This window comes from Kogia breviceps, chromosome 1 (genome assembly GCF_026419965.1).
Source record: "Kogia breviceps isolate mKogBre1 chromosome 1, mKogBre1 haplotype 1, whole genome shotgun sequence".
NCBI classification, from domain to species: Eukaryota; Metazoa; Chordata; class Mammalia; order Artiodactyla; family Physeteridae; genus Kogia; species Kogia breviceps.
Genome location: NC_081310.1, coordinates 186,681,265 through 186,706,370, shown reverse-complemented (window position 1 = coordinate 186,706,370; position 25,106 = coordinate 186,681,265). Strand labels below are relative to the sequence as shown.

Genomic DNA, 25,106 nt, shown 5'->3' with positions numbered 1-25,106 from the left:
GCACATGCAGTTCCAGCACAGCCCCTGACGGCCATCAAGACCTGGGTCTTCTCTGGGCCTCAGCAAGATGTGGCCTCTGTTTTCCAAAACAAGGACTCTGCTTTCCTGGGTCACAGATCCTTCAAGAATCTAAGGACAGTTCACATTCACATGCTCTCCCCAGAATAATGCACTTATACTCACAATTACAGGGGATTGCAGAGACCCTGGAGCCTACAGGCAGTTAAGAATCCCTGCTCCAGAAAGAGCTTCCCCATGAAGGCCAGGCAGTGGCAGGGAGGGGCCCCAGTGATGCTGTCAGAGGATCAGAGAAGGGCAGTTCATCAGTTAAAGGCAGTTTATTAGGGCAGCTTAATGTGGAGTGGCCTCCTCTGGGCCGCAGACCAGCTGGGAGTAGGCAGCGCGGGAACAGCTGCTCCAGGACTCCTGTGCCCGTCCCACGGGGCTTCCTCACCAAGCGGGGCCTACTAGATGGAGGCACAATTTTCGATCGCCAAGACATAGAGCTTGACCCACGTGGAAGTCACTGCCCCACTCTTTCGGGCTGCGAGTGAAGGCCTTGAGGCAGAGCTGAGGTTTCTGAGCCCACGGAGGCACAGGACAACACTTGGCACAGCGGCAGGCAGATGAAAACCCCGACATGGCGTGGAGAGCCGGAGCAGGTCTCTCCAAGGATGGTCCAGCCTCCGAGGAGCCCATGCCCCAGGCAGAGTGGGCTTTCTGGGTAGCAGGGAGGGGACTGTGCTTTCCCAGGGCCAGGGCCCCCTCGGGGGCCCCCAGTACTGTGGGGGGCAGGTGGGAAGAGAGGTCTGCCCCGGAGGGGCCTGGCAGTCTCACGGAGTCCAAAGGCAGGGCAGCAGCAGGCAATGTGTTCACAGAGGCTCACCGCCAAAGCTGCGTTTGCTTTTCTTACGCTTGGCCTTGGTGAAGGGGATGTTAAGGGACTCAAGGCGGAAGGGCCGAGGCTGGGGCATTTCAGGGTCCTGGGTAGGTGGGATGGCAGAGCTGTTGCCAAGTGGGGAGCTGAGGCCTGGCGGCGAGCTGTGATGTGCTGTGGAGAAGCAGGGCAGAAGCGCTGGTAAGCCAGGAGCGCAGAGGATGGAGAGAAGAGACTCCGTGTGTGTGGGTTGCAAAGTCTCGTCCACCCCCCACCCAGCCAGAGGCCCTGGTCCCGCAGCTGGGACCCCAAGCTCTGAGAAGCTGCTCTGATTGAGGCCTTGGACCCAGCACTACATCTGCATCCAAAGGGTCTGGGCTGAGAGCATGGAGTTTTAAAGCCTCAGGCTGAGGCAGCCTGGACTGTCAAGCCACACAAGCCTGGTTCAAATCCCTGCTCCACCACTTCCCGGAAGTATAACCTTAGGGAGCCACTTGTCTCTGAGCCTCAGTTTCCTCATCTGCAACATGGGCATGATGCCGGCTGCTCAACTGATGTCAGCTTCTTCCCTGTCCAGCTTTTCCCTCCTTATTCCTCAATGCCACCCATTCTGTCTCTCAAATAACCTCCGTGTAGAACTGAGATTCGCTTTTTTACTGGTATTTTATTGGAAGCTCTGTGGTCTTTGATTTTAGTTTTAAAAGCAGAGGAACAAAGTGACTTTCGATTCTTGCTTGTAAAAGTGTGTTTTGCTTTTGTGGTCCTGTTTGCCCCGGCTTGTCTCAGAGGGAGAAAGTCACCTTACTGGCCTCTGAGGAAGCTGGTGAGCAACTGGCCAAGTCCCAGACACCTCCAGGCCGGGGCCCGGGCTGTGTGCTGAGGACCTTCTGCATGTCGGGGAGACAGAGGATCCAACTCGGCACCTCCCCACCGGGCGACGGAGCCGGGGAGAAAAAGGGAGGCTGTGTACCGAGCACTTCCCACCTCATCTCACCTGATCCGGAGGAGAAGGCATATCCCCCTCAGTTTACAGCTGAGGAAACTGAGGCTCCGAGCGGGAAAGGGGTTTCTGACCCAGGCCTGCGTGACCCCAGATCCTCCAGAGCTCTCAGGGAGGGCCTGGAGGACAGGAGGACAGGAGGTGGTCAGGGTACTCACGGAGGCTCTTCATGGGACCCGTGCTGCGGCCCTGGCTGGCCCGCTTGGGCCGGAAGTAGTTACTGGCAGTGTTTTCACTGTCTCTCCGACTGAGCATCAGCCTGTAGCGGTCTTCTTCCTGCTGAGACGCCAGATCCTCACAGGCTAAGACCCCTTGTTTGTGCAGTTCTTATCTGGGCCCTTACCCAGGGTTCAGCAGGCTCTGCCAGCCTGGGTGGCAGGGCTGCCCTGAACCTCACTGCCCACGTTGGTGGGCCCTACACTTCAGACCCCAGACACTTGCAGTGGGATCTCGGCAGCTCAGGGCAAAGGGTCACAGTCACCAGCCAAGCCTACACATGCTCCTCCCCACCCTCCACCCCCATCTTCCTTGGGACGTGAAGTGCCTTGTTCCTCCTGCAAAGCTCAAAACAAGGTCCATCTGGGCAAGGACGATACTACACACCCTTAAACCCATCACAATATATTCATAGAATAGGTAATACAGTACTCAGCTCATGAGCTCACTTATGATCATGAGAACTGGAGTCCCAACATTTTTATCACCAAGGACTAATATTTTTCACTGCTATAGTGGATTTCTTTTCTTCAGCATGAATCTCTTCCTTCAGGGAACTACCCTTCTCCCACTTGACATGGTCCTGGTGGGGTGATCATTCATAGCACCCTAATATCACCACTCCCACCCGCCCATCCCCTTGCTACACAGCTGGACATATGATCCAGACAGGGCCAATCACAGAACTACATCTTCTGGATATAGTCATTGGTCCAAGAGTAGGCCCATGACCCAGGCAGAGCCAATCAGAATCTTGCCACAAGCATTGGTTTAAGGATGCTCTAAAAGACCAAGTCTCTCTTCCTATTGGATCACCAATTGCTAGCAGCCATCTTTCCTGCCACATGGAGAAAGCCTGCCTGAGTCCAAACCTAGGATTCCAAGTGAAGCAGAACCAAAAGGTCAAGAAACACACAGAACCAGGACTGGTTGAGCCCCTTGATCCAGCCATGCCTGAAACTGGTACACTTAACATGAACCAATAAATTCCCTAGTTTGCTTACTGGAACTAAAAGCATTCTAATATAACCCATTTGTGGTCCCAGGTTAAGAATGGTTGTTTCAGGAACAACTTGACACTTTTTTTTTTTTTTTTTACAAAGTTAAGGCATCAAAAGCAGCCAATCAGAGCTTTAACCAGCCTGAGTTGCTCAGGCGGAGATGCTTAGCTGGAATTCATTAACCTATGAGTGGCCTTATCATGACTGCAAACATATTTTCTGTGTAGGTTTTCCAAAATATCTGTAATGGTTTAAGGCAGGGATCAGCAAATTACAGCCTATGGGCCAAATCTGGCCCACAGGCTGTTCTTGTAAAGTTTATTGGAACGCAGCTGTGCTCATTTGTTTACATATTGCGTATGGCTGGTTTTGTGCTATCATGGCAGAGTTGAGTAGTTGTGTCAGAGACCATATGGCCCCCAGACCCTAAAATATTTACTGTTTGGTCCTTTAGAGAAAAGTTTGCTGACCTCTGCTTTAAGGATATATATTTGTTGTAATACAAAATAAGGGAGATATGAAATAAAGTGACTTTAGAATCCCAATGACTGTTTCTGGAAACTCTGAGGATGCTTTCAGTCCAAGGGTACCAGCTGGGACCAAAGGAACCAGAATGAACTCCTTGGCCCCTGGGATTGAAGCTGAAGCTGCCGTCCTTCACCAGCAGGGTGGGCTGCCTTGAACCCCTGCTTTTCCTCTGGTCTCTATGCACATAAAGGGCTTTTGAATGAGGGCCAGAGGGGGTGGAGGGTCTGGGTGCAAAGAATTACACAGAAAGGGTACTGGCTCAGCCCCCCACTTTAATCATGAGGTGGACAGAAACAGAGTCCAGTTTCTACAGCAGCGCTGACCCACTGCACCTTGGGGGCCAAGCCTGCCCACTGCCAGCTCTCCCCTCGCTCTCCCAGAGACCTTACCGTGCCTGGTTCACCGTCGTCCGCTGTGGAGGTTTTGCGGGCTGATTTGTTCTGTAACCCTGTTGAAACTGCTATGAGAAAACAGAAGCTGAGGTCACTGCTGCCTGGAATGAGGGCCAGAGGGATGGGGGTGGGGGTGGGGGGTTGGGCGCTCAGGCCTGGCTCAGGCTTGGAGCCAGGGGAGGACACTTCCCAGCCCAAGCAAGGGGATGGCTTTGGGAAACAGACAACAGGAGGGCTCATACCAAAGAAGCCACTCCCCTGCCTCCAGGCTAGAGAGCAGGTGGGTGCAGGGAGAAAGGCCACCCTGCCTGCAGACTATGGGAAATGGGGTGGCTGGAGTTCCAGTAGGGATGGTGCCAGTGCCATCCGTGATCGCCAGAGATGCAGGACCTGGATGGATACCCTCTGACCAGGTGAGGACCGGTGTGGGCCCCGGGGGATGTAGGAGCCTGCTTGCTCCCTGAATGGGCAGAGCCAGAACGTGGCTGGAGAGGCTCCACCGCAAGTCTGACCCTACTCTGAGTCACTGGAGGTGGGGGAGCCTTCAAGATCATCTTTTCCAACCCCTTCTTTGTGAAGATCAGGGGAACAAAGCCCAGAGAGGGACAGTAACAAGCATAAGGTCACACAGGAGGTCCGTGGCAAAAGCAGAAGGTGAACCAGGCCTGAAACTCTGAACAGCTAGTTTCTGTCCCTGGCCTACAACTCACCGCTATGACTGTGATTTTGGATAAGTCACTTACATTCTCTGAGATTCCTCACATGTAAAACAGGTGTAAAAAAACTTTGTCCTTCACAGGGTTATTGTAGGATGAAATAATGACAATGGTGATCATGATAAGAACAAGTACCACACATTTAAAATGCGCCAGGCATGGCTCTAAGGGTTTTGCATGTACTAACACATTTTAAGCCACCCAGCAATCTTTAAGGAAAGTGCTGTTATTAATCCCTATTTCACAGAGGAGGGCACTGAGTCCCCAGAAGGTCACACAGGGAATGGTGGAGCCAGAATTCCAACCCACATCTGTCTGACTCTTAGGTCCCCAACATTTTGGGTACCCAGAGTCACATGTCTGCTGTACCCACAGCCAGCAGGGAGAGGTGCATGGCCACCTGTCAGCCTGCAGGAGGGCAAACTGTGGAGAAGGGTGGGGACAACTGCTGGGGGGCAGCGCAGCAAAGTTCCTGACCTACTGGGAGGCTGGTTTTTATGATGCTGGGCTGCGGGATCTTCCAGAAGCCATTATCCTCATCCCAGCAGGACTCGCGCCTTATCTTCTCCAGGTTGCTATAGTTACAGTCCCGGCGAATCAGGGGCTGCACCTGCTCCAAGAGCTGCTGCAAGAGCATAAAGTCACGTTCCTGCCGACGGATGGTGGCCAAGTAATCGATCTTCTCTAGCTCAAACTCTGACTGCAGATCTTTGATCTCCACCTCTGCCGCCCGAAGCTAAAAACAAAGGATGACAAGCAGTGAGCAGGAAAGACATCGGCACATTTCACCATCCATCTGACCTCCGCATCCGCTCCCTGCCCCTCCGGCCAGCCACTCCTCCTCTGCTCACTGATCCTCTCACCCGTCCATTCTAATCTCCACCATCTGTCCTGTCATCCTTCCATTGCTTCATTCACCTTCCCTCCCCCCTCTCCACTCAGTGTTTAAATGAGCACCTACAGGGTCCACAGCCCTGCAGAAAGCAGGAAGAAAGGCTGATCATCAACCCTCACTGCCAGCCCTCAGTCTCTATCCCACACTCATACATTTTATCCAGGAGCCTTTTAGAAGGCTCACACATAAGACTGTAGTCACCACAGTCCTACAAGATCTCAGAGAACTGTACAAACTCTTTTTCTAAAAGAAGCAATAGGCATAAATTCTCAGACTCAACAGTCCTTGCTCTCCCACTGCCACAATCCTGTTATGATGTGACAAACACCAGACTTAAGAATCAGACCCACCTTGATTTAACCATGAGTTCCAGGTTTTTTTGATCTCCTGCCCAGGTCTGCCAGACTGGCCCTCCATAGCCTCCTAAGCATGGGGACTCCCAACTCCAACCAGGCCCTTCCTGAACCCCAAGACACCTTGGCGCAATCTGTTTCCTCAAGGAGCAGGGACAGTTTGATTAGTAAGGAAGACTGTTTTAAATTCATGGGAGGGCTTTCCTGGTGGCACAATGGTTAAGAATCCGCCTGCCAATGCAGGGGACATGGGTTCGAGCCCTGGTCCGGGAAGATCCCACGTGCCACGGAGCAACTAAGCCCGTGCGCCACAACTACCGAGCCTGTGCACCACAACTACTGAAGCTCACACGCCTAGAGCCCGTGCTCCGCAACAAGCGAAGCCACCGCAATGAGAAGCCTGTGCACCGCAACTAGAGAAAGCCCAAGCGCAGCAACGAAGACCCAATGCAGACAAAAATAAATAAATAAAATAAAATAAATTTTTTAAAAAATTTAAAACTAAATTCATGGGAATGATAGTCACATGTAACCAACTGAGAACACAGGATGCCTGGTAGGACACAGGTGGGCGGGGAGCCATCCCGGAGGGGTGGGCACACAGGGCCTTCAACTAAGTTAATTATGCTCCATGAATGTAGCTAGATAGTAGGTACATGGCATTCATGGTAACAATCTTAATATATTTTTGTCCATTTGTAATCATTCACAATGATTTTTATAACAGCTTTATTGAGATATAGTTCACGTCATACAATTCACCCATTTAAAGTGTACAATTTGGGAATTCTTTGGTGGTCCAGTGGTTAGGACTCCACACTCTCACTGCCAAGGGCCTGGGTTCAATCCTTTAGCAGGGAACTAAAATCCCACAAGCCGTGCAGCACAGCCAAAAAATAAAATAAAATAAAAAATAAAGTATACAATTCAGTGGCTTTTAGCATATTCAGAGTTGTACAATCATCACCACCAGTCTACTTTCTGTCTCTATAGATATGCTCATTCTGGCCATTTCAAATAAATGTAATCATACAACATGTGGTCTTTTGTATCTGGCTTCTTTCAATGAACATAGAGTTTTCAAGGTTCATCCATGTTGTAGAACATGTCAACACTTCATTCCTTTTCCTGCCAAATAATATTCCATTGTGTGCATATATCACATTATTTTTTCATTCATGATTGTTTTCATTTGCAGCTACAATAAATAATGCGACTATGAACATCAGTGTACAATTTTTTATGTGGATGCATTTTTGTTGTTCTTGAGTGTAACTGCTGGGTCATATGGTAACACTATGTTTAAGCAATTGAGGAACTTCCAGACTATTTTTCAAAGCAGTATATGAGGGCTCCACATACCCACAAGCAGTATATGAGGCTTCCAATTTCTCCACATCCTCGCCAACATTTGTTATTGTATGTCTTTTTTACTACAATCATCCCAGTGGGTATGAGATGGTATCTCACTGTGATTTTGAGCTGCATTTCCCTAATGGCTAATGATGTTGAACATCTTTTCATGTGTTTATTGGCCATTTGTATATCTTCTTTGGAGAAATGTCTGTTCAGATCCTTTGCCCATTTTAAAATTGGGTGGTCTTTTTATTCTTGAGTTGTAAGTTTTTAAAATATTTTCTAGATGCAAGCATCTTATCATACTATATGATCTGAAAATATATTCTTTCATTCTGTGAGATGTCTTTTCTCTTTTTTGATAGTGTTTCTTGAAGCAGAAAAGTTTAATTTTTTAAAAATACCTGCTGGTTCTTTTTTGGTTTTGCTTTGTTGTGTTTTGGCTGTACCCTGCGGCTTGTGGGATCTTAGTTCCCTGACCATGGATTGAACCTGGGCCCTCAGCAGTGAAAGTGTGGGGTCCTAACCACTGGACCGCCAGGGAATTCCTACAAAAGTTTAATTTTGATTAAGTCCAATTTATCTTTTATTCCTTTGTTGTTTGTGCTTTTGGTATCATACCTAAGAAAGCATTACCTAATTAAAGGTAATAAAGATTTAAACCTGCATTTTCTTCTAAGAGTTTTATAGTTTTAGCTCTTCTATTTAGGTTTTTGACTCATTTTGAGTTAATTTTTGTATACTACATGAGGTTGGAGTCCAGCATCTTTCTTTGGCATGTGGGTATCTATTTGTTCCAGCATCATTTGTTGAAAAGACTGTCCATTCTCCATTGAATCATCTTGGCACCCTTGTTGAAAATCAACTAACTGTAAATGTGAGGGTTTATTTCTAGACCCCCCAGTTCCATTCCACTGATTCTATATGTCTGTATTTACACCAGTACTACTTAGCCTTGATTACTGTAACTTCGTAGTAAATTTTGAATCAGGAAGTATGAGGCCTCCAACTTTGTTCTTTTCAAGATTATTTTGGCTATTCCCTTGAATCTCCATATGAACTTTAAGATCAGCTTGTCAGTTTCTTCAAAGAAGCCAGCTGGTTCTTTGAGAGTGATTGCTTTGAAATCTGCAGATCAATTTGAGAAGTATTGCCATCTTGTCAAAATTAAGTCTTCCAATCTATGAACATGGTATATCTTTCCATTTATTTAGGTATCCTTTTCTCTCTCTCTCTTTTTTCTTGGTCATGCTGCACAGCATACAGGGTATCTTAGTTCCCTGACCAGGGATGGAACCCATGCCCCTTGCAGTGGAGGTGCAGAGTCTTAACCACTGGACCGCCAGTGAAGTTTCTATTTAGGTATTCTTAATTTCTCTCAACAATGTTTTATAGTTTTTGGAATATAAGTTTTGTACTTCTTTTGTAAAACTTTTTCTGGGCTTCCCTGGTGGTGCAGTGGTTAAGAATCTGCCTGCCAATGCAGGGGACATGGGTTCGAGCCCTGGTCCAGGAATATCCCACATGCTGCGGAGCAACTAAGCCTGTGCACCACAACTACTGAGGCTGCGCTCTAGAGCCTGTGAGCCACAACTACTGAAGCCCGTGTACCTAGAGTCCGTGCTCTGCAACAAGAGAAGCCACCGCAATGAGAAGCCTGTGCACCGCAACAAAGAGCAGCCCCCCCTCTCCACAACTAGAGAAAGCCCACGCGCAGCAACGAAGACCCAACGCAGCCAAAAATAAATAAATAAAATAAATAAATTTATTTTTAAAAAAAACAAAAAACTTTTTCCTAAGTATTTTATTCTTTTTGATGTATTGTAAATGAAATTGTTTTCTTAAACCTATTTGCAGGTTATTCGTTGCAAGTGTACAGAAATACTTTTTTGTATTTTTTTTAAATAGTTTTTTTTTTAAACTGCTTTTTCCTTATTGATCTTGCATCCTGCTGAACTTGTTCATTGATTCCAGTAGATTTTTTAGTGGATTCCTTAAGATTTTCTATATATAAAGATCATGTCACCTGCAACTAGAGATAGTTTTACTTATTCTTTGCCAATCTAGATGCCTTTCATTTCACTTTCTTGCTTAACTGCCCTTGCTAGAACCACCAGTCCAATGTTGAACAGAAGTTGTAAGAGCAAGTACCCTTTTCCTGTTTCTGATCTTAAGGGAAAAGCATTCTGTCTTTCACCACTGAGTATGATGTTAGCTGCGAGTTTTTCATGCCCTTTATCAGGCTGAAGAGGTTACCTTCCATTCCTAGTTTGTTGAGTGTTTTTATCATGACAGGTTTTGAATTTTGTTAAATGCTTTTTCTGCATCTATTAAGATGATCATGTAGATTTTGTCCTTTGTTCTATTGATATTACATTAATTGATTTTTGGATGCTAAACCAACCTTGAATTCCTGGGATAAATCCCACTTCAGCATGGTGTATAATCCTTTTTATATGTTGCTAGGTTTGGTGTGCTGGTATTTTGTAGAGCATTTTTTATCTATATTCATTAAAATATTGGTTATAGTTTTCTTGTTATGTCTTTGTCTGGTTTTGGTATCAGGTGCTACTGGCCCCATAGAAAGAGTTGAGAAATGTTCTCTTCTATTTCATAATGATTTTTTAAAATACCTTTGTCAGCCAATAGCCTTCATTTCACAAACAAAATCCAGTTAGAAGATATAATGGAGGGGACGACGTCCCTGGTGGTGCAGTGGTTAAGAATCTGCCTGCCAATGCAGGGGACACGGGTTCCAGCCCTGGTCTGGGAAGATCCCACATGCCGCGGAGCAACTAAGCCCGTGCGCCACAACTACTGAGCCTGCGCTCTAGAGTGCAAGCCACAACTACTGAGCTTGTGTGTTGCAACTACTGAAGCCCGCGTGCCTAGAGTCCGTGCTCTGGAACAAGAGAAGCCACTGCAGTGAGGAGACTGCACGCCGGAATAAGGAGCCTGCACACCAAAACAAAGAGTAGCCCCCGCTCACTGCAACTAGGGAAAGCCCGTGCACAGCAATGAAGACCCAATGCAGCCAAAAATAAATAAATAAATATATTTTTTAATTATAGGGGCTTCCCCAGTGGCACAGTGGTTGAGAATCCGCCTGCCAATGCAGGGGACATGGGTTCGATCCCTGGCCCGGGAAGACCCCACATGCCACGGAGCAACTAAGCTCGTGTGCCACAACTACTGAGCCTGTGTTCTAGAGCCCGTGAGCCACAACTACTGAGCCCGCGTGCTGCAACTACTGAAGCCCACGCGCCTAGAACCCGTGCTAGACAATGAGGGAAGCCACTGCAATGAGAAGCCCGCCCACCGCCACAAAGAGTAGCTCGCCGCAACTAGAGAAAGCCCGCGTGCAGCAACGAAGACCCAACACAGCCATAAATAAATAAATAAATAGATAAAAAAATTTTTTTAAGTTATAATGGAGAAGGATACCCCATAGAGGAAAGCAAATAAAATAAAATACCTAAGTGTAAAATTAACAAGATATGTCTAAAACCTATATGAGGAAATCTATAAAATACTCCTGAGTGACATAAAAATTGATTTGAACTAATAGAAAGATATGCCATGGATGTTCCTGAACAGGATATCTCAACTTCATAAAAATGTCAATACTCCCAAGCTAAATTATAAATATAACATAATTCTCCCCAAAATTCCACCGCTCTTTTCTTTTTCTTTTGAGCTAACCCAATTGTTTATAAAGTTCATTTGCGAGGGGGTCGGAAGCAAACAAGAAAGAATAGCCAGGTAAAACCTGGAAAAGAAAATCACTAAGAGAGGATTTTCCTCTGCATCTTCTTTATAATCTTTATAAAACAGATTATAAAGCCTCTGAATTTTAAACAAAGTAGCTGACACTGGTACATGAATAGACAGAGCAAGAGAAATGAACAGAAAAATCCAGAAATACATCTAAGTATATACAGAAACTTAGCGTACAAAAGAACAGCACTGAAGTCAGTGGATAATAAATGGACTTTTCAAAAAATGGTGCAAAAGATAATACTGAATCAGCTCCTCACACATGCACCACAGTAAATTCCAAGTGGATCAGAGGTTTAAATGTAAAAACAAAAAACAAAAAAACCCATACAAGTTCTAGAAGAAAACACAAGTGAAGATTTCCAACTATGACTCAAAATCTATATGCAATAATTTAAAAGTTGCTCAACTTGAACAAAAAAAATTTTATGGAAAAATACCATAAAGCATAGTAAAAAGTAACAATAACTAGAAAAACAATTTCCAACTTATATCACAGACCAACAGTTACTATCTCTAATATAAATTATAATACTTCTCATATAAAGAGCTCCTACAAGTAGAGAAGAAAAAGAACCACCAGCGTGTGAACACAGTTCCGAGAATAAAACCTGCAAACATCCCTAAAACGTATGAAAAAATGCTCAACCTTGCTCACAGTATAAAAAATGCAGATTAAAACTGCACTGAATCATAAAATAAATGTCTTGGGAATGTAACACACAGCATGGAGACTACAGTTAATAACACTGTGTTGCATATTTGAAAGTTGCTAAGAGAGTTGATCTTAAAGGTTCTCATCACAAGAAAAAGAATTTGTAACTGTGTGAGGTGATGCATGTTAACTAGACTTATTGTGGCGATCATTTCACAATATGTACAAATACCCAATCATTACATTCTATACTGAAACCAATATAAGGTTATATGTCAATTATATCTCAACTTTTCTTAATGTTAAAAAGGAAACTACGGACTTTCTTGGAGGTCCAGTGGTTAAGACTCCGTGCTTCCACTGCACGGGGCGTGGGTTCCATCCCTGGTCAGGGAACTAAGATCCCGCATGCTGTGCAGCGTGGCCAATAAATAAATAAATAAATAAATAAATCTAGGGGGGAATAATGTGAGGACTCCATATTTTTTTTTAAAAAAAGAAAACTACACTGAGATGCTACTTCTTATCTATCAGAATGTCAAAAATCAAAAAAAAATGTTCTGTATAATCTGTTGGTGAGACTGTGAGAAAACACACGCATGCATGCTAGTGGAAGCACAAAAGGACACAGCCCCCATGGAGGGAAGCTGGCAATATCTGGCAAAATCACACATGGATTTACTCTCTGTCCCAGCAATCCCAGTTGGAGGAATTGATTCCAAAGGAATCTACCAAAAATATGAAAGTGGTATGCACAGACTATTTACTAGAGCACTCCTTATTGTAGCAAAAGACTGGAAATGTCCACCATGACTTCTGAGAAAACAATGATACAGCCTCACGGTGGAGCACCATGTAGCAGTAAACAGGAATGAGGAACATGTCTAGATATTGCTGTGGAGTGATCTTCAGGATATATCATTACGTGGGAAAAAAAAGTTAGGTGGGGGAAGTGTGTATTGTAGCTACTTTTATCCAAGAAGGGGGAGGATATGTATGGGGAGAAGAATGGGTGCACACACACACACACACACACACACACACACACACACACACACACGTTTGTTTATATTTTAAAAATATATACGCAGATACCTAAATCTGAATCTCTCCAGAGAGAGCCTCAGAAAAACATACAGAACAACGAGGAGAAAAAAATAAAACCATCCTGAGCCCAGGCAATGATCTGGAGACAGAGAACACTAGAAGCTTCAAATTACCAATAAATTCAGCAGACAGCTCCTAGCCCACCCCACAGGGGTATAAGTGGAGGGCACCCAGGAAAGCATGGAGTGAGAGGACAAGGTGACAGAAGGCACTTAAATCACTCCCCAAAGAGAAAGCCCCACTCTGACGGTGGGAAAACACTGAAAACAGATCTGACATTGGGAAATTGATAGGAGAGACTGAAATGTGTGCAGGACTCAAACTATTAGTCTCTCTAAGGCACTGCTCTGGAGGTCATTTAGAGAGCACTTAGAAGTAGGAGATGCCCCTTGAGGTGGAAATTAAAAGTCCTGCAGAAACAAGAGAAAATTACAAAACAAGCAATGGCCCCTCTCCCCAAAATAAATAAATAAATAAATAATTTTTTTAAAAGAACTGCTTTGGAAGCCAAGATTTTTGCCCCTATGATTTTCATCCCCTGGAGTTATGCCTGTGAATATATTATTTTAAATGGCAAAAAGAACTTTGCAAATGGAATTAATGTTATTAATCAGTTGACTTTAAAATAGGGAGATTATCCCGTATTATCGAGCGGGTCCAAGGTAATCAGGTGTGCCATGTGGGAGAGGGGGGCAGAGAGATGGGCAGAAGAGGTGCATTGGAAGGGAGTCTTCACAGAAGTAAGGCAGGAGGAGAGTCAAAGAGATTGGAAGAAGGATTCCCTGGTGGCGCAGTGGTCAAGAATCCGCCTCCCAATGCAGGGGACACGGGTTCAAGCCCTGGTCCAGGAAGATCCCACATGCGGTAGAGCAACTAAGCCCGTGCGCCACAACTACTGAACTCGCATGCCTAGAGCCCATGCTCTACAAAAGAAGCCACTGCAGTGAGAAGCTCACGCACCGCAACGAAGAGCAGCCCCTGCTCGCAGCAACTAGAGAAAGCCCACGTGCATCAATGATGACCCAATGCAGCCAAAATTGAATAAATAAAATAAATAAATTTATTTTTTAAAAAAATTAATTAAGGGCTTCCCTGGTGGCGCAGTGGTTGGGAGTCCTCCTGCCGATGCAGGGGACACGGGTTCGTGCCCTGGTCCGGGAAGATCCCACATGCCGCGGAGCGGCTGGGCCCGTGAGCCATGGCATCTGAGCCTGCACGTCCGAAGCCTGTGCTCTGCAACAGGAGAGGCCACAACAGTGAGAGGCACGTGTACCACACACACACACAAAAATCCATTAAAAAAAAAAAAAAAGGGATTTCGGAAGCAGGAGAGGGACTCTATCGTCCAGGCTGTCTTTGAAGGGGGACAGGTGCCAGGAAATGCCGGCTGCCTCCAGAAACTGAGAATGACCATGGCTGACAGCCAGCAAGGAGATGGAAACCTCAGTCCTACAGCCACATAGGAATAAATTCTGTCAGCAACCTGCAAATGGATTCTCCCCTAGGACCTCCAGAAAGAAAGGCAGTCCTGCCATACCTTCAGTTCAGCCTTGTGGAATTCTAAGCAGAGAAACCAAGCCACGCTGCACCTGGAATCTGACCTACAGAACTGTGAAATCATATATTTGTGTTGTTTCAGGCAACTAAATGTGTGGTAATTTGCTACAGCAGCCATAGGACACTAATGAAAGGCTCTATGTCAAGCTGCGCTTCCGTATGGCCAGAAGAGTGTGCCATCAAATAGGAAAGCCTAGCAAGGCACCCCGAACGTTTACCTCTGTATGGCTGTTAGCATAACTGATGCCATCCTGGGCCCGTTCAGTTCCTCCTGTCCTTTCACGGACCCTACCTAGGGCTGTACAGTGTAGTAAATCTCTTCTGTGTAGGGCTTTGCAGTTAATAGATATTGTTTAATTATGACGAAGTCCAGGTGGCCTCTATGCTCTGGTAGAGTCTCCAAACAATGATGGAGATTCCCTGACGTATTCCTGCTGCCCACAAGACTAGCCACCCATATGCATAAATCTTGACTTTAAAGTGCTCTTCCTGTTCTCCAGTACCTACCCCCACGTGCCAGGTAAATACAGAACTATCCCAATGCCCCCTCGGTGCTGTGGAGCGCAGCTGCGAATGCTTCCAAAGTGCCAATGCTGCCCAAGTCCCACCCTGTGAGTACCTTACCCTATAATCAACTGATCCATTGATTATATGGAGCTGCCCGCCTCGTTTTTCTGTCCCAAGCTATCTTAGTTTGGTGGGTACTTTTTGTTCCCTCCATCCTCCAACAACCTCTGCATTCAATTGTCACTGAGAGTGCAGGAAAACAAGACATTATGAAATAAACAGAAGAGAGCAGATGTATCTAATCAAAGCTACTATGAGATACAGAAAATGAAAATCAAAGCATTTCAGCAGAAGAAAATTCCCCCCAAAGCACAAGCACACGGAACCAAACAGATTAAAAATATAACTCAACACCCCAATGTGAATACAGTTTCCTTAAACAAGCACTCACAGATGTGAAAATTTCAAATCAGAACTCCAAAATCTTGAAATGGACAAAAATGAAAAAGATGTCAAGTGGGACATTAACACAAAACGAGGAAAGAATTTTTTAAAAACTTAAGATATGTAGACCAAAGTACAAGAAAGACCAAATTCAATTAAGGACATAAAGGGTATTAAGGAAAGGCATGAAAACAGCCAAGAAAAATTTAAAACTAAAGACGTTCAAAGAGGAAAAAGTATCAGCTTTATGCTTTGCCAAGATCCCTTGGTCGCCTGTGTTGAGTGGGGATGAGGAGGGGGGAGCAGGTGGCCAAGGAGGACATTATGAGGCCCATATCACGCGGAGGATGCTCTGAAGGACACATAAGTGTCTGTCACAGGTGGCAGAGCCTCATCCTCCTCTTGTCCTCACTCCCCAAGCTCAGCCCGGTAGCTGCCTTTCTGTTCCCCGAACCTCGGACCTCACTGCGGGCACTGGACGGTCTCTCGGCCCAGACCGCTCTTCCATCAGGGCCCACCTGAGAAGTCACCACCTCTACCAGAACGGCCCTGTCCCGCCCATCCACGGTGGCCCCGGGAACTTCTGGGGTTCTCCTAACGCTCGGTGCCTCCCTCTGGGTGCTGGTTGCTCAGGGCACTCATTTCGTGGAAATGAGTTCAGTTGTGCACTTGTGATTTGGGCATCGGTACTTAAAAAAAAAGTAAAAACATAAAAATAAAGCCGCCCCTACCTCCTGCCCCCCCCCATTCTCTTCCTCGGGCTACCCCTCCCTAGAGTCTCTTGCTTCTTTCTCTGCTGCGTTGTTTCTTACACACACACACACACTTCCCCTGGAACGCGAGCTCCAAGAGTGCAGAGACGCACCTGTCACCGTGACAGCTTCCAGAATAGGGTGTGTCATACAGCAGGTACCGAATACAGAATACATACACGCGGGTGTCAAGACCAGGTGTGAAGGCCCCGCCCAGCGCTGCCTGCGTGAGGGGGCGGGGCCAGCGGGGGCGCGGCCTGAGCCCAGGGCCTCACCTTCCTCTGCATCTTCTCCAGCAGCTTGCTCTTGGCCCTCACTTCCTCCTGGATGGAGTCGTAGACGTTGAGCAGCACCCAGTCCCCGCTGTCCTCGTCTGAGTTCTGCAGGGCCGCCACCAACTGCTTCTTGCGCTCGTCTGCATACAGCTTCCGCCGCCTGTGCTTCTCCTTCAGGTCCTTGTTCTTGGCCTGCTCCCCCCCGACCACCTGCTGCTCCAACAGCCGCAAGCTGCCCTCACGGAGGAGAAAGCAAACGTGACAAAGTCTGCCGATCACTGAGCACTGGATGTCCAGCCTGATCTCATCGACTCCTTCCAACAACCCCACTTCACAGACATGTAAACTGAGGCCCAGGGAGGTGAAGCTGCTGCCTCGGAATCAGACCCAGCATTCCTGCCAGATCTCCCTGACTCCAAGCCTGTGTGCTCAGCCACCCAGCTGGGTCTGCCCCACAGGAAGGGCGAGAGTCTCCCTCTGGAGCCAAAGCTGCTCCACCCACCTCCCGCCTCCTGGGACTGATGGTGCCACCACAGAGCAGGCTCGCGGCCGTGCTCCCAGGCAGCCTCAGGGATCAGAATACCCCTAGGTTGTGGAGAACGTTCCATACAGTCAGTGCGTAATGTTGAATCAGGGAACATTATGAACAGTTCATTTTTAAAAATATTTGTGTCTAAAATGCTAAAAAAATGTTTAGAGTTTTGCCTTTAAAAGTACAAATTTGAGGGGCTTCCCTGGTGGCACAGTGGTTGCGGGTCCGCCTGCCGATGCAGGGCACACGGGTTCGTGCCCTGGTCCGGGAGGATCCCACGTGCCGCGGAGCGGCTGGGCCCGTGAGCCATGGCCGCTGAGCCTGCGCGTCCGGAGCCTGTGCTCCGCAACGGGAGAGGCCACAACAGTGAGAGGCCCGCGTACCGCAAAAAAAAAAAAAAAAGTACAAATTTGAAATAACTACTAAGGCTTACGTAGAACTCCCTACTCTCTAATAAAGCACCACAGAAGCATTTTAGACTCTGCCTCTTTCCAAAGGGACATAAGGGGAGTATACCTAGAAACGTTCCCAGGATTCATAACAGGATAGGAGATCATGCTCAAGGGAAAGAACGGAACCACGCAAACTGAGCAGCCGGGCCCAGACCTGCTTCAGGCTCAGTTCTCGGCTCGACGGCAGCCAGGATACAGGGGAGTCATATCCAAGTCACTGCTCTGCTTAAGACCACGTAGGGTCCCCATCAGGATGAAGCCCAGGCGCTGGGGGCACACAGGGCCTCCCTGTCTCACCTCCCTCTGCCCCACCACCCCTAACTCACTCCAGCTTCAACTCAGGGCGGCTGCTTCTCCAAACACCCAGACTGTTTCCACCCCCTGCACCCTGTGCCACCTTAGGTGTGCCCTGTACCTCAAATGCCACCCCTGAGGCATCTTCGTGCAAACCTTATTCAGGTGTCCCCTCTTCTGAGAAGCCCTCCCCGACCACACTGCAGACCACACCGTGAAAACCGCGTGTGCCATGTGTTTCTGTGTGCGCGACACCAGGCTCCCGCCTCTGTAGGCGCCGTCTCATTCGACCCTCACAACAAGCTTCTCGAGATTCTCACTATCACCCACTGTATAGATGAGAAGCTGAGGCACTGAGAGGTTAACCTCAGCGTAGGTGGCAGAGCTGAGAAGTGGTGGAAGCAGACGGGAACCCAGGCAGTGACTACACAGAACCTGGTTCTAACTGCTCCAGAACCTGCCTCCCCGGGCCTCGTGTACCTGCCTGCCCCTGGACTGAGAGCCCCTTGAAGGCCAAGGCGACATCCCATCTATGCTTGCATCCGGGTGGCCAGCAAGGAGTCGTTGCTCAGTTAATGGTTTTTTTTTTTTTTTTTTTTTTTTTCGGTACCCGGGCCTCTCACTGTTGTGGCCTCTCCCGTTGCGGAGCACAGTCTCCAAACGCGTAGGCTCAGCGGCCATGGCTCACGGCCCCAGCCGCTCCGCGGCATGTGGGATCCTCCCGGACCGGGGCACGAACCCGTGTCCCCTGCATCGGCGGGCGGACTCTCAACCACTGCGCCACCAGGGAAGCCCTCAGTTAATGTTTGAACCGTGGACTGTGGGGCCCGGAGGGGGCTGAACCCCTGGCCGTGGGGCTGACTCTGTCATGGAGGTGAGCCTGACAGTAATCTCATCTACAGAGGTGAGAACCAAGGCTCAGAGATGTTAAGCAACTTGCACAAAGCCGCAGAGCAAGTGAGGAAAGCCTGGCCCTGCGGGCGCCCCAGGGTGTGTTTGGGGTGGCTTGTCCCTAGGGGGAGCACATCTTCCATCAGGGAGGAACTGGAGGCTCAGCTGGGACCCGGGGAAAGCCTGAATTGCCTGCCCTGAGCTCCTGAAGCCTGCAGGCCTGGCCTCTCGAAAACCAGGCGGGGATCTGGTGGCACCTGTGCTGCTTCATGAGCAGAGCCCTGCCTCCTGGCTGAGCCGAGCACCATCCCCGCCCCGCTGCTCCTGGAGAGGATCAGCCACATCAGGAGAAGACCTGGGTGGGGCTCAGGAAGAATCTACGGGCACCTCCACCCCTGCGTGCAGGGCATAGCTCCCTCCCGCCCCACACGGGGTCCCACCACCCCCCGGGCTCAGGTGCTTACCGGGCAAGCACCCGCTGCTGGTCCACAGTGGGCAGTAGGTCATTGGTCAGCACTGCCACCTCCATACTGTCCCTTCTCTCAGCTGTCATGGCCAGCAGAGACTGAGGCTGAGCCCCCAAGGCCACCTGGGCTTCACCCTCGGCTCCCACACTGGGCTCTGCTGCCAACACCACCTCCTCGGTCACTCCCAGGCCCAGGTCAACCTCCTGAGCACAAAGAGAAACCCAGGTGGAGGCGGGAGGCCAACTCCTGGACACGAGCTCACAGCGGCCTCAATCCCAGACGGGGGCAGCCCGGCCCCTGGCAGTCTGGGACGGATCACTTCTGGCTCGGGCACACCCAGTTATACAAAAATGCACCACGTCCACCAACACCCCCCAAAACGGTCCCCCAGCTCCCGCTCCCAGCCCTGACCATCCAGGCCACACACGGCAGCCAGGGGGATTTTCTTAAAATATAAATTGATCCTTCACAGCTTCCCATCACATTTGCAGTAAAATCCAGTTTCTTCCATGGGCTGCCACACGCTCTGTGCCCGCTCCCTGCCTTCTCCCCCCACCCCCATCCATCCTGCCACTTCTCTGACCTCCTTTTCTGTCACTGAGAAAGTCAAGATCTTTCCAACCCCAGGACTCGGACACTTGCTGGCCCCTGCTTGGTGCTGCCCCCCACGCCTTCTTCCTGCCTCGGTCCCATCTCAATGTCACCCGCCGGCCGGGGCGTCCCAACCTCCCTGCTCCCATCTCCCAGGAATCTGCAGCGGCGGCTCCTACCCAGAGGTCAGGTCCAGAAGCCGGCAGATCGCTTTCTCTCTCCACAAACGTGGGCAGATTTACAGCCTTCCTCCCACTGCCCTTGGCCGGTTGTGTTCTCTGAAGCAGAAGAGAAAACAAGGGTGGGGTCTGAGAGCAGCAGAGCTCAAAACGGGTCCCCCACCCCCGCGGGGGTTCCCTGACGGGGCCAACGGGGCCCCCAGCCCCTGCTCTGCGGCCCTCGTCCACTGCACATGCTGGGCCTCTATGCTTTAGACAAGGGCTCCACGGCTGAGGAAAGTTGGAAAATCGCTGTGGATCAGCGATCGGCCACTGATCCACTGGGATCAGTGGCCTCTTATTGACAAGTCGACAAAAAGAGAGGTGATGGCTCCTCTGATTTGCACGCTGCTTTGAGATGGCGAGAAGCTGGGGGAGGGCTGGGGTTATTGTCCCTGGTTTGTTTTGGTTTTGTTTTTGTTATTTATTTATTTATTTGGCTGCACTGGGTCTTAGTTGCAGCCCGTGGGATCTTCACTGCTGTGTGCAGGACCTTCGTTGCGGCGTGAGGGATCTAGTTCTCTGACCAGGGATCGAACCCGAGCCCCCTGCATTGGGAGCACAGAGTCTTAACCACTGAACCACCAGGGAAGTCCCTGTTGTTCCAGTTTTACGAGTGAGGAAACAGGCCAGAGAGGGAGGAGACAAGCGGAAGCATCCGGGAAGAATCAGGCCCCTGGAACTGCCCCCGCCCATCCGTACTCACAGTCCTGGGCAGGAGGTTGTCGGCTGCCTCAGCTTCAGACCGGAGGTCACCAGGCTCCAGCAGATCTGTCCGGGAGGGGTGCTTGCAGGAGAACGGGGGCAGGGGGAAGAGGAGTGGTTGGGCCAGAATCATCCCTTGCTGCCCTGCCCTGCCCTGACCTCCCCCTTCAGCTCCCCAGCTGCTCACCAACCCCACCACCTCTTCCTGAGGGAGGGAGGGGAGACTAGATGAGGGGGGAGAACAGGGGAGAGAGGAAATGGGGGAGAGAGGAGAGACACTGCTATGTTGCAGGAGCGTTACCTGCATGACCTCACGTGAAGCACGTGTCAGCATCCCCATTTTATAGATGAGGAAACTGAGGCCCAGAAAGGTGACTGGACAAGGTCACACAACTGAGTGAGTGGTAGAGCTGGGATCTGAGCCCAGGTCTGATTCAAAGGCCTGTGGTCTTTATACCCACACAATCACACACACGGGAAGGGAAGGGAAGGGAAGGGAAGGGAAGGACAAAGGGGAGAAGAGAAAAAAAGATTTTTAAACATAAAAACAGAGGGTTGGAAAGGGAGAAGGCACTGGACAAAAGGGCAGGATGGAAGAAGAGCAGCATCTCAGGATTCCTGGGTAGCCCCTGAAAGGTAGCTGGATTCTCACAGAACCCCCTCCCCGACAAAAGCATGAGGGTTGACCAAGGCCACCTCCAGCTCTTTCAGGCCTGGAGCTCAGTGTAACCATGGCAACCAGCAAACTCCCTGCACAGATGTCCCTCCATCAGCAAACAGGTGCCCAGCTGGCATTGCCTGGGATCTCAATCCCAACCTTCCTACTGATTTACAGAGCATTAGACAGAGCCTCTCCTTCCCAGACCCCTGAACAGCTGAGCTGTCGCCACGCCAGAGCCACCGCAGAGATGGTGCCAGCGGTGCCGGAGCGGCAGAGGTTAGACGTCTGCACATGCCCAATGACCTCTGTGCCTCAGCTGAGCTCTGCCCCCATGGCATCCTGCATGACATCAGCTACCTGCGTGGTGACCTTGGGTATGTCCGCCTGGGGCACGTCCAGCCCGGCCACCGTGGAGGAGAGCTTGGCCAGATTGGCTTCCACCTCGGCAAATGGGTCGTGCAGGCCCGGAAGTAGCTCCAGGGCCCTCAGGTGGGGGGGCTCCTCTCCCTGGAGGAAGGGCTCCTCCTCCCACAGGGGCTCCGTGGCCTCCTGGCTGACATCTTCATCTAGGAAGTGTCCACTCGGGGCCTCCACCTCGGGCACAGGGACCTCCAGGCTGGAGGGCTGCCTGGGCCCAGGGAAAGCCGTGGAGATGAAATTTTCTTCGAGCGTGGAAGACTCATCAGACCAAACAGAAACCTCCGACTTGGAGGCCTCTACCTTGGGCAGTTCCTCAAACCTGGAAGAAACCTCAGTCTTAAAGACACCCTCACTGGGCAGGGTGCCAGGCATGGAGTAGATCTCGGGTTTCACAGCCTTCTTGTACTGGAAAGTAGGTGAGTACTCAGAACTGCTGGCAAACTCAGCCCTGGACATGACCTCAGCCTTGTAGAGGACTTCTGCCTTCAGGACAGCCTCTGCAAATAGAGACCTTCCTTTAGCTTTTTACAGGGTGGGCAGGCAGGACCCTTCCCTGGAAGCTGGCTCCAAGCTCACCATCTCCAAGAGACCAGCTTAAGAGTCAGAGCCTCCTAGGCCCCTAAATACTGGCTTCCCATCTCTGCCCATCTGCGTGTCAGAACTCAAGCCCTGTCTCCTTCTACCTCTTCCAGGAAGCCTTCCCTGACCAGCTCCATGATCTTTCCATTCTCTGACCTCCCCAGCCAGCCATTATGTGCTGGGCTCTTACTACTCTGCCCTGGGTCTGCTCTTAATACATAAACCGACTTCCCTGCAGGTATAATTGTCTCCAAGGCAGAGAGCTCCCAATCAGCAGGTTCCACATCCAAGACCCTCAGGGGCCTCGCCGGTGTCTCAGGGCCCTTGTCCACAGGATAAGCTAGAGCCATGGGATATAATGAATGCTGTGGATGGATATTAGCGAGACCAAATAAAATCCCTAGGAGGCCTGATATTCAAAGTGGACTGGAGGGAACACTCCCAAGGACAGGAAGTGCTAGAATCTGCCCTTCCCTCTTCTTCCAGGTCTACACCAAGAGGGGCATCTCCCTGCCATCTGGGGTGGGAGATGATCGCACAGGCCTCTTGCTCCCAGCTCATGGGCAGCAGACCAGCTCCTTTACATCCCAACCTCTTCTTTGTCACCCTGTCCTGGGCTCCCCTGAGAGAGTCCTGATGTCCCCTTTGCTGAAAGAGACATCCACTCCCTAGCTCATGGCCTGAACCTCTCCAAGCCTGAGTCTGCACACCTGCAATGTGAGGATGTGGTGAGTCCCAACTCACTGAGGGAGTTCGGGAGAAGCACCTACCTACCCAGTACCTGGCACACGCAATGCCCGATAAACGGTACCAATGATATGAACATATTGTCATCATTACGAGGTGGATGTCATAGTAATTGGGTATAGTATTTGAGTATTAGGAAGTCTGGGCTGCCTGGCAGCACAGGTGTCTGAAAGATAGTGGTGGGATGGAACGTTCTAGAATGTCAAATAGAAGATAAAAATTTCCAGGAAGGTAAAAGTTCTTGCTAATGATTAAATGCTTATTTGGGGATGTGGTTGCTTTGGAAACAAATGGTCTCAAATGTGAAAAGAGATTGTAGAAAATGTAGAAACTGGGGGAAAGGACTTACCCATAAAACATGGGTGATATGTTATAGCCCTAAGTCAACCTTGGGCGGTGATCCAATCTGTGGCCAAGGCATCACAAGGCAGTGCTGTGGGTAAGAATACTGGCTCTGGAATCAGACTGCTGGGTTCAAGTCCTGGCTCCACTTTACCAGCTGTGTGACCATGGGCAAGTTACTTACCCTCTCTGGGCCTCACATCTACAAAGTGAGGGTGACTGTGGTGCCTGCCTTGCTGGGCTGTTGTGAGGACTAAATAGAACTGAGCCTGGTGCATGGAAAGTGCTCTATAATGTCAGTCAGTGGGGTGAGGAGGAGAGCAGGCCGGCCTCCCTCCCGACGGCTGGGGGGGCGGGGGCCCACCTGTCTCCTTGCGCAGGTTCTCTTCCAGTGTGGACAGCTTCACATCATACGAGTTGCGCATGGCAGCGATGTCCTCCTCCAGCCGGGCCCTGGACTCCTGCTCTGCCTCATAGTCGGCCCTCAGCTGGGCCAGGCACTCTTCGTACTCCTGGCAGAGGCCGGGGAATAACAAGAGGGGCAGCTTTTTACCACCACTTCAAAACGCAGCTTTCAGTAATCCTCTTTTGTCATTCAAACAATCCAGAAAATACAAATAAGCCTAAAGAACAAAATTAAAATTACCTCCTCAACACTAGGATGATTCCTGGCTCGTGAAGACCCTTCTGCACTTTTCTCTATACATTTTAACGGGCTAATAATACGCGTATCTGTCTGTAATCTATTTTTTCCACAAAGCAATAGATCATGAACACGTTTCTGCATCAACAAAAATGTTTTAACCAAATAGTCCTCAAGCCATCAAAGATGAAATGTATTTTTATGCATCTGCTTCTCTCTCCATCTTTGCCGCCATCACCACCAGCTCTCGTCCGGACCTGGTTCCCCACCTCCACTCTTGCTCCAAACCTTTCTCCACATGCCAACTATGCATCCATAGATCATATTTCAATGGCTTCCCATGTTGGAGGATAAAAATCTAACCTCCTCAACTTGACCTCCAGTCCCCAGTGACCTGGACAGCCCACCCCATCTTTGCCACTCTTGGGTAAGCCAGGCGCTTTCCACTCCTAGACACTCCTACTCCCCCCCCCCCCACCCCGCCAGCCTCAGGGCCTTTGCCCTCACTCCCTGGCAAGCTCGTCCCTTCAGGCCTCAGCTTGGTAACAACCTCTCAGAGAGGCCTTCCCTGGTTACCCTCTCAGAAGATCGCCACCACCGCTCTCTGTCACTTCGCTTATTTCTTCTTAGCCTGGATCATAAGTTCCATCATTCTCTGCATTTGTTTGACTGTAGATTAACCATCCAGCTTCCCCACCAGAGAACACGCACCCTCCCATCTTGCAGCCTCGGTGCCGGTGCTGAACAGAGAGGAGGGACTTGGGGAATGGCCGCTGAATCAGCAAGTGCATGAAGCAGAACCGCTAGGCAGGCTATTCAGGTGTCTGATATGCGTCCCCCACAGGGAGGGCTGGGCCTTTATGAACTAATGTTCGTCTGTGACCCACTGTCTTCTGGAGCTGCTCCTGACAGGGGGGTCTGCAGCGGCAGTAAGCCAGAGGGGAGGGACGGGGCTAAAGATGGGAGAGCCTCTGCACATGCCCACCCCTCCAGATCCCCCAGGAAGTACAGAGCCAGCACAGACTCCTACAACAGCACAGACAGCAACAGCACAGATGGCAAGACCTGGGCTCTGGGGGTGGAAGAGGAGACAGACAACCATGAGAACATAACGTTTTCTGGGACTTCCCTGCTAGTCTGGTGGTTAAGACTCTGT

The 25,106-nt window shown here is 49.6% G+C and overlaps 1 protein-coding gene across 1 annotated transcript in view; it reads right to left on the bottom strand.

Annotated features, from left to right (window-relative positions):
- Nucleotides 1–319: 319 nt before the first annotated feature.
- The window catches only part of KIF17 (kinesin family member 17), a 49,222-nt gene continuing 24,435 nt past the window's right edge, over nt 320–25,106 (bottom strand). The window contains exons 7-16 of the mRNA XM_067016078.1: nt 23,672–23,819; nt 21,577–22,136; nt 20,560–20,640; nt 19,815–19,913; nt 19,042–19,247; nt 16,409–16,640; nt 5,208–5,466; nt 4,012–4,082; nt 2,036–2,153; nt 320–1,051 (exon numbers count right to left, since the gene is read on the bottom strand). Coding sequence (XP_066872179.1) covers nt 873–1,051; nt 2,036–2,153; nt 4,012–4,082; nt 5,208–5,466; nt 16,409–16,640; nt 19,042–19,247; nt 19,815–19,913; nt 20,560–20,640; nt 21,577–22,136; nt 23,672–23,819 — 1,953 coding nt within the window. The 3' untranslated portion in view covers nt 320–872. The remainder of the gene's footprint in view (nt 1,052–2,035; nt 2,154–4,011; nt 4,083–5,207; nt 5,467–16,408; nt 16,641–19,041; nt 19,248–19,814; nt 19,914–20,559; nt 20,641–21,576; nt 22,137–23,671; nt 23,820–25,106) is intronic.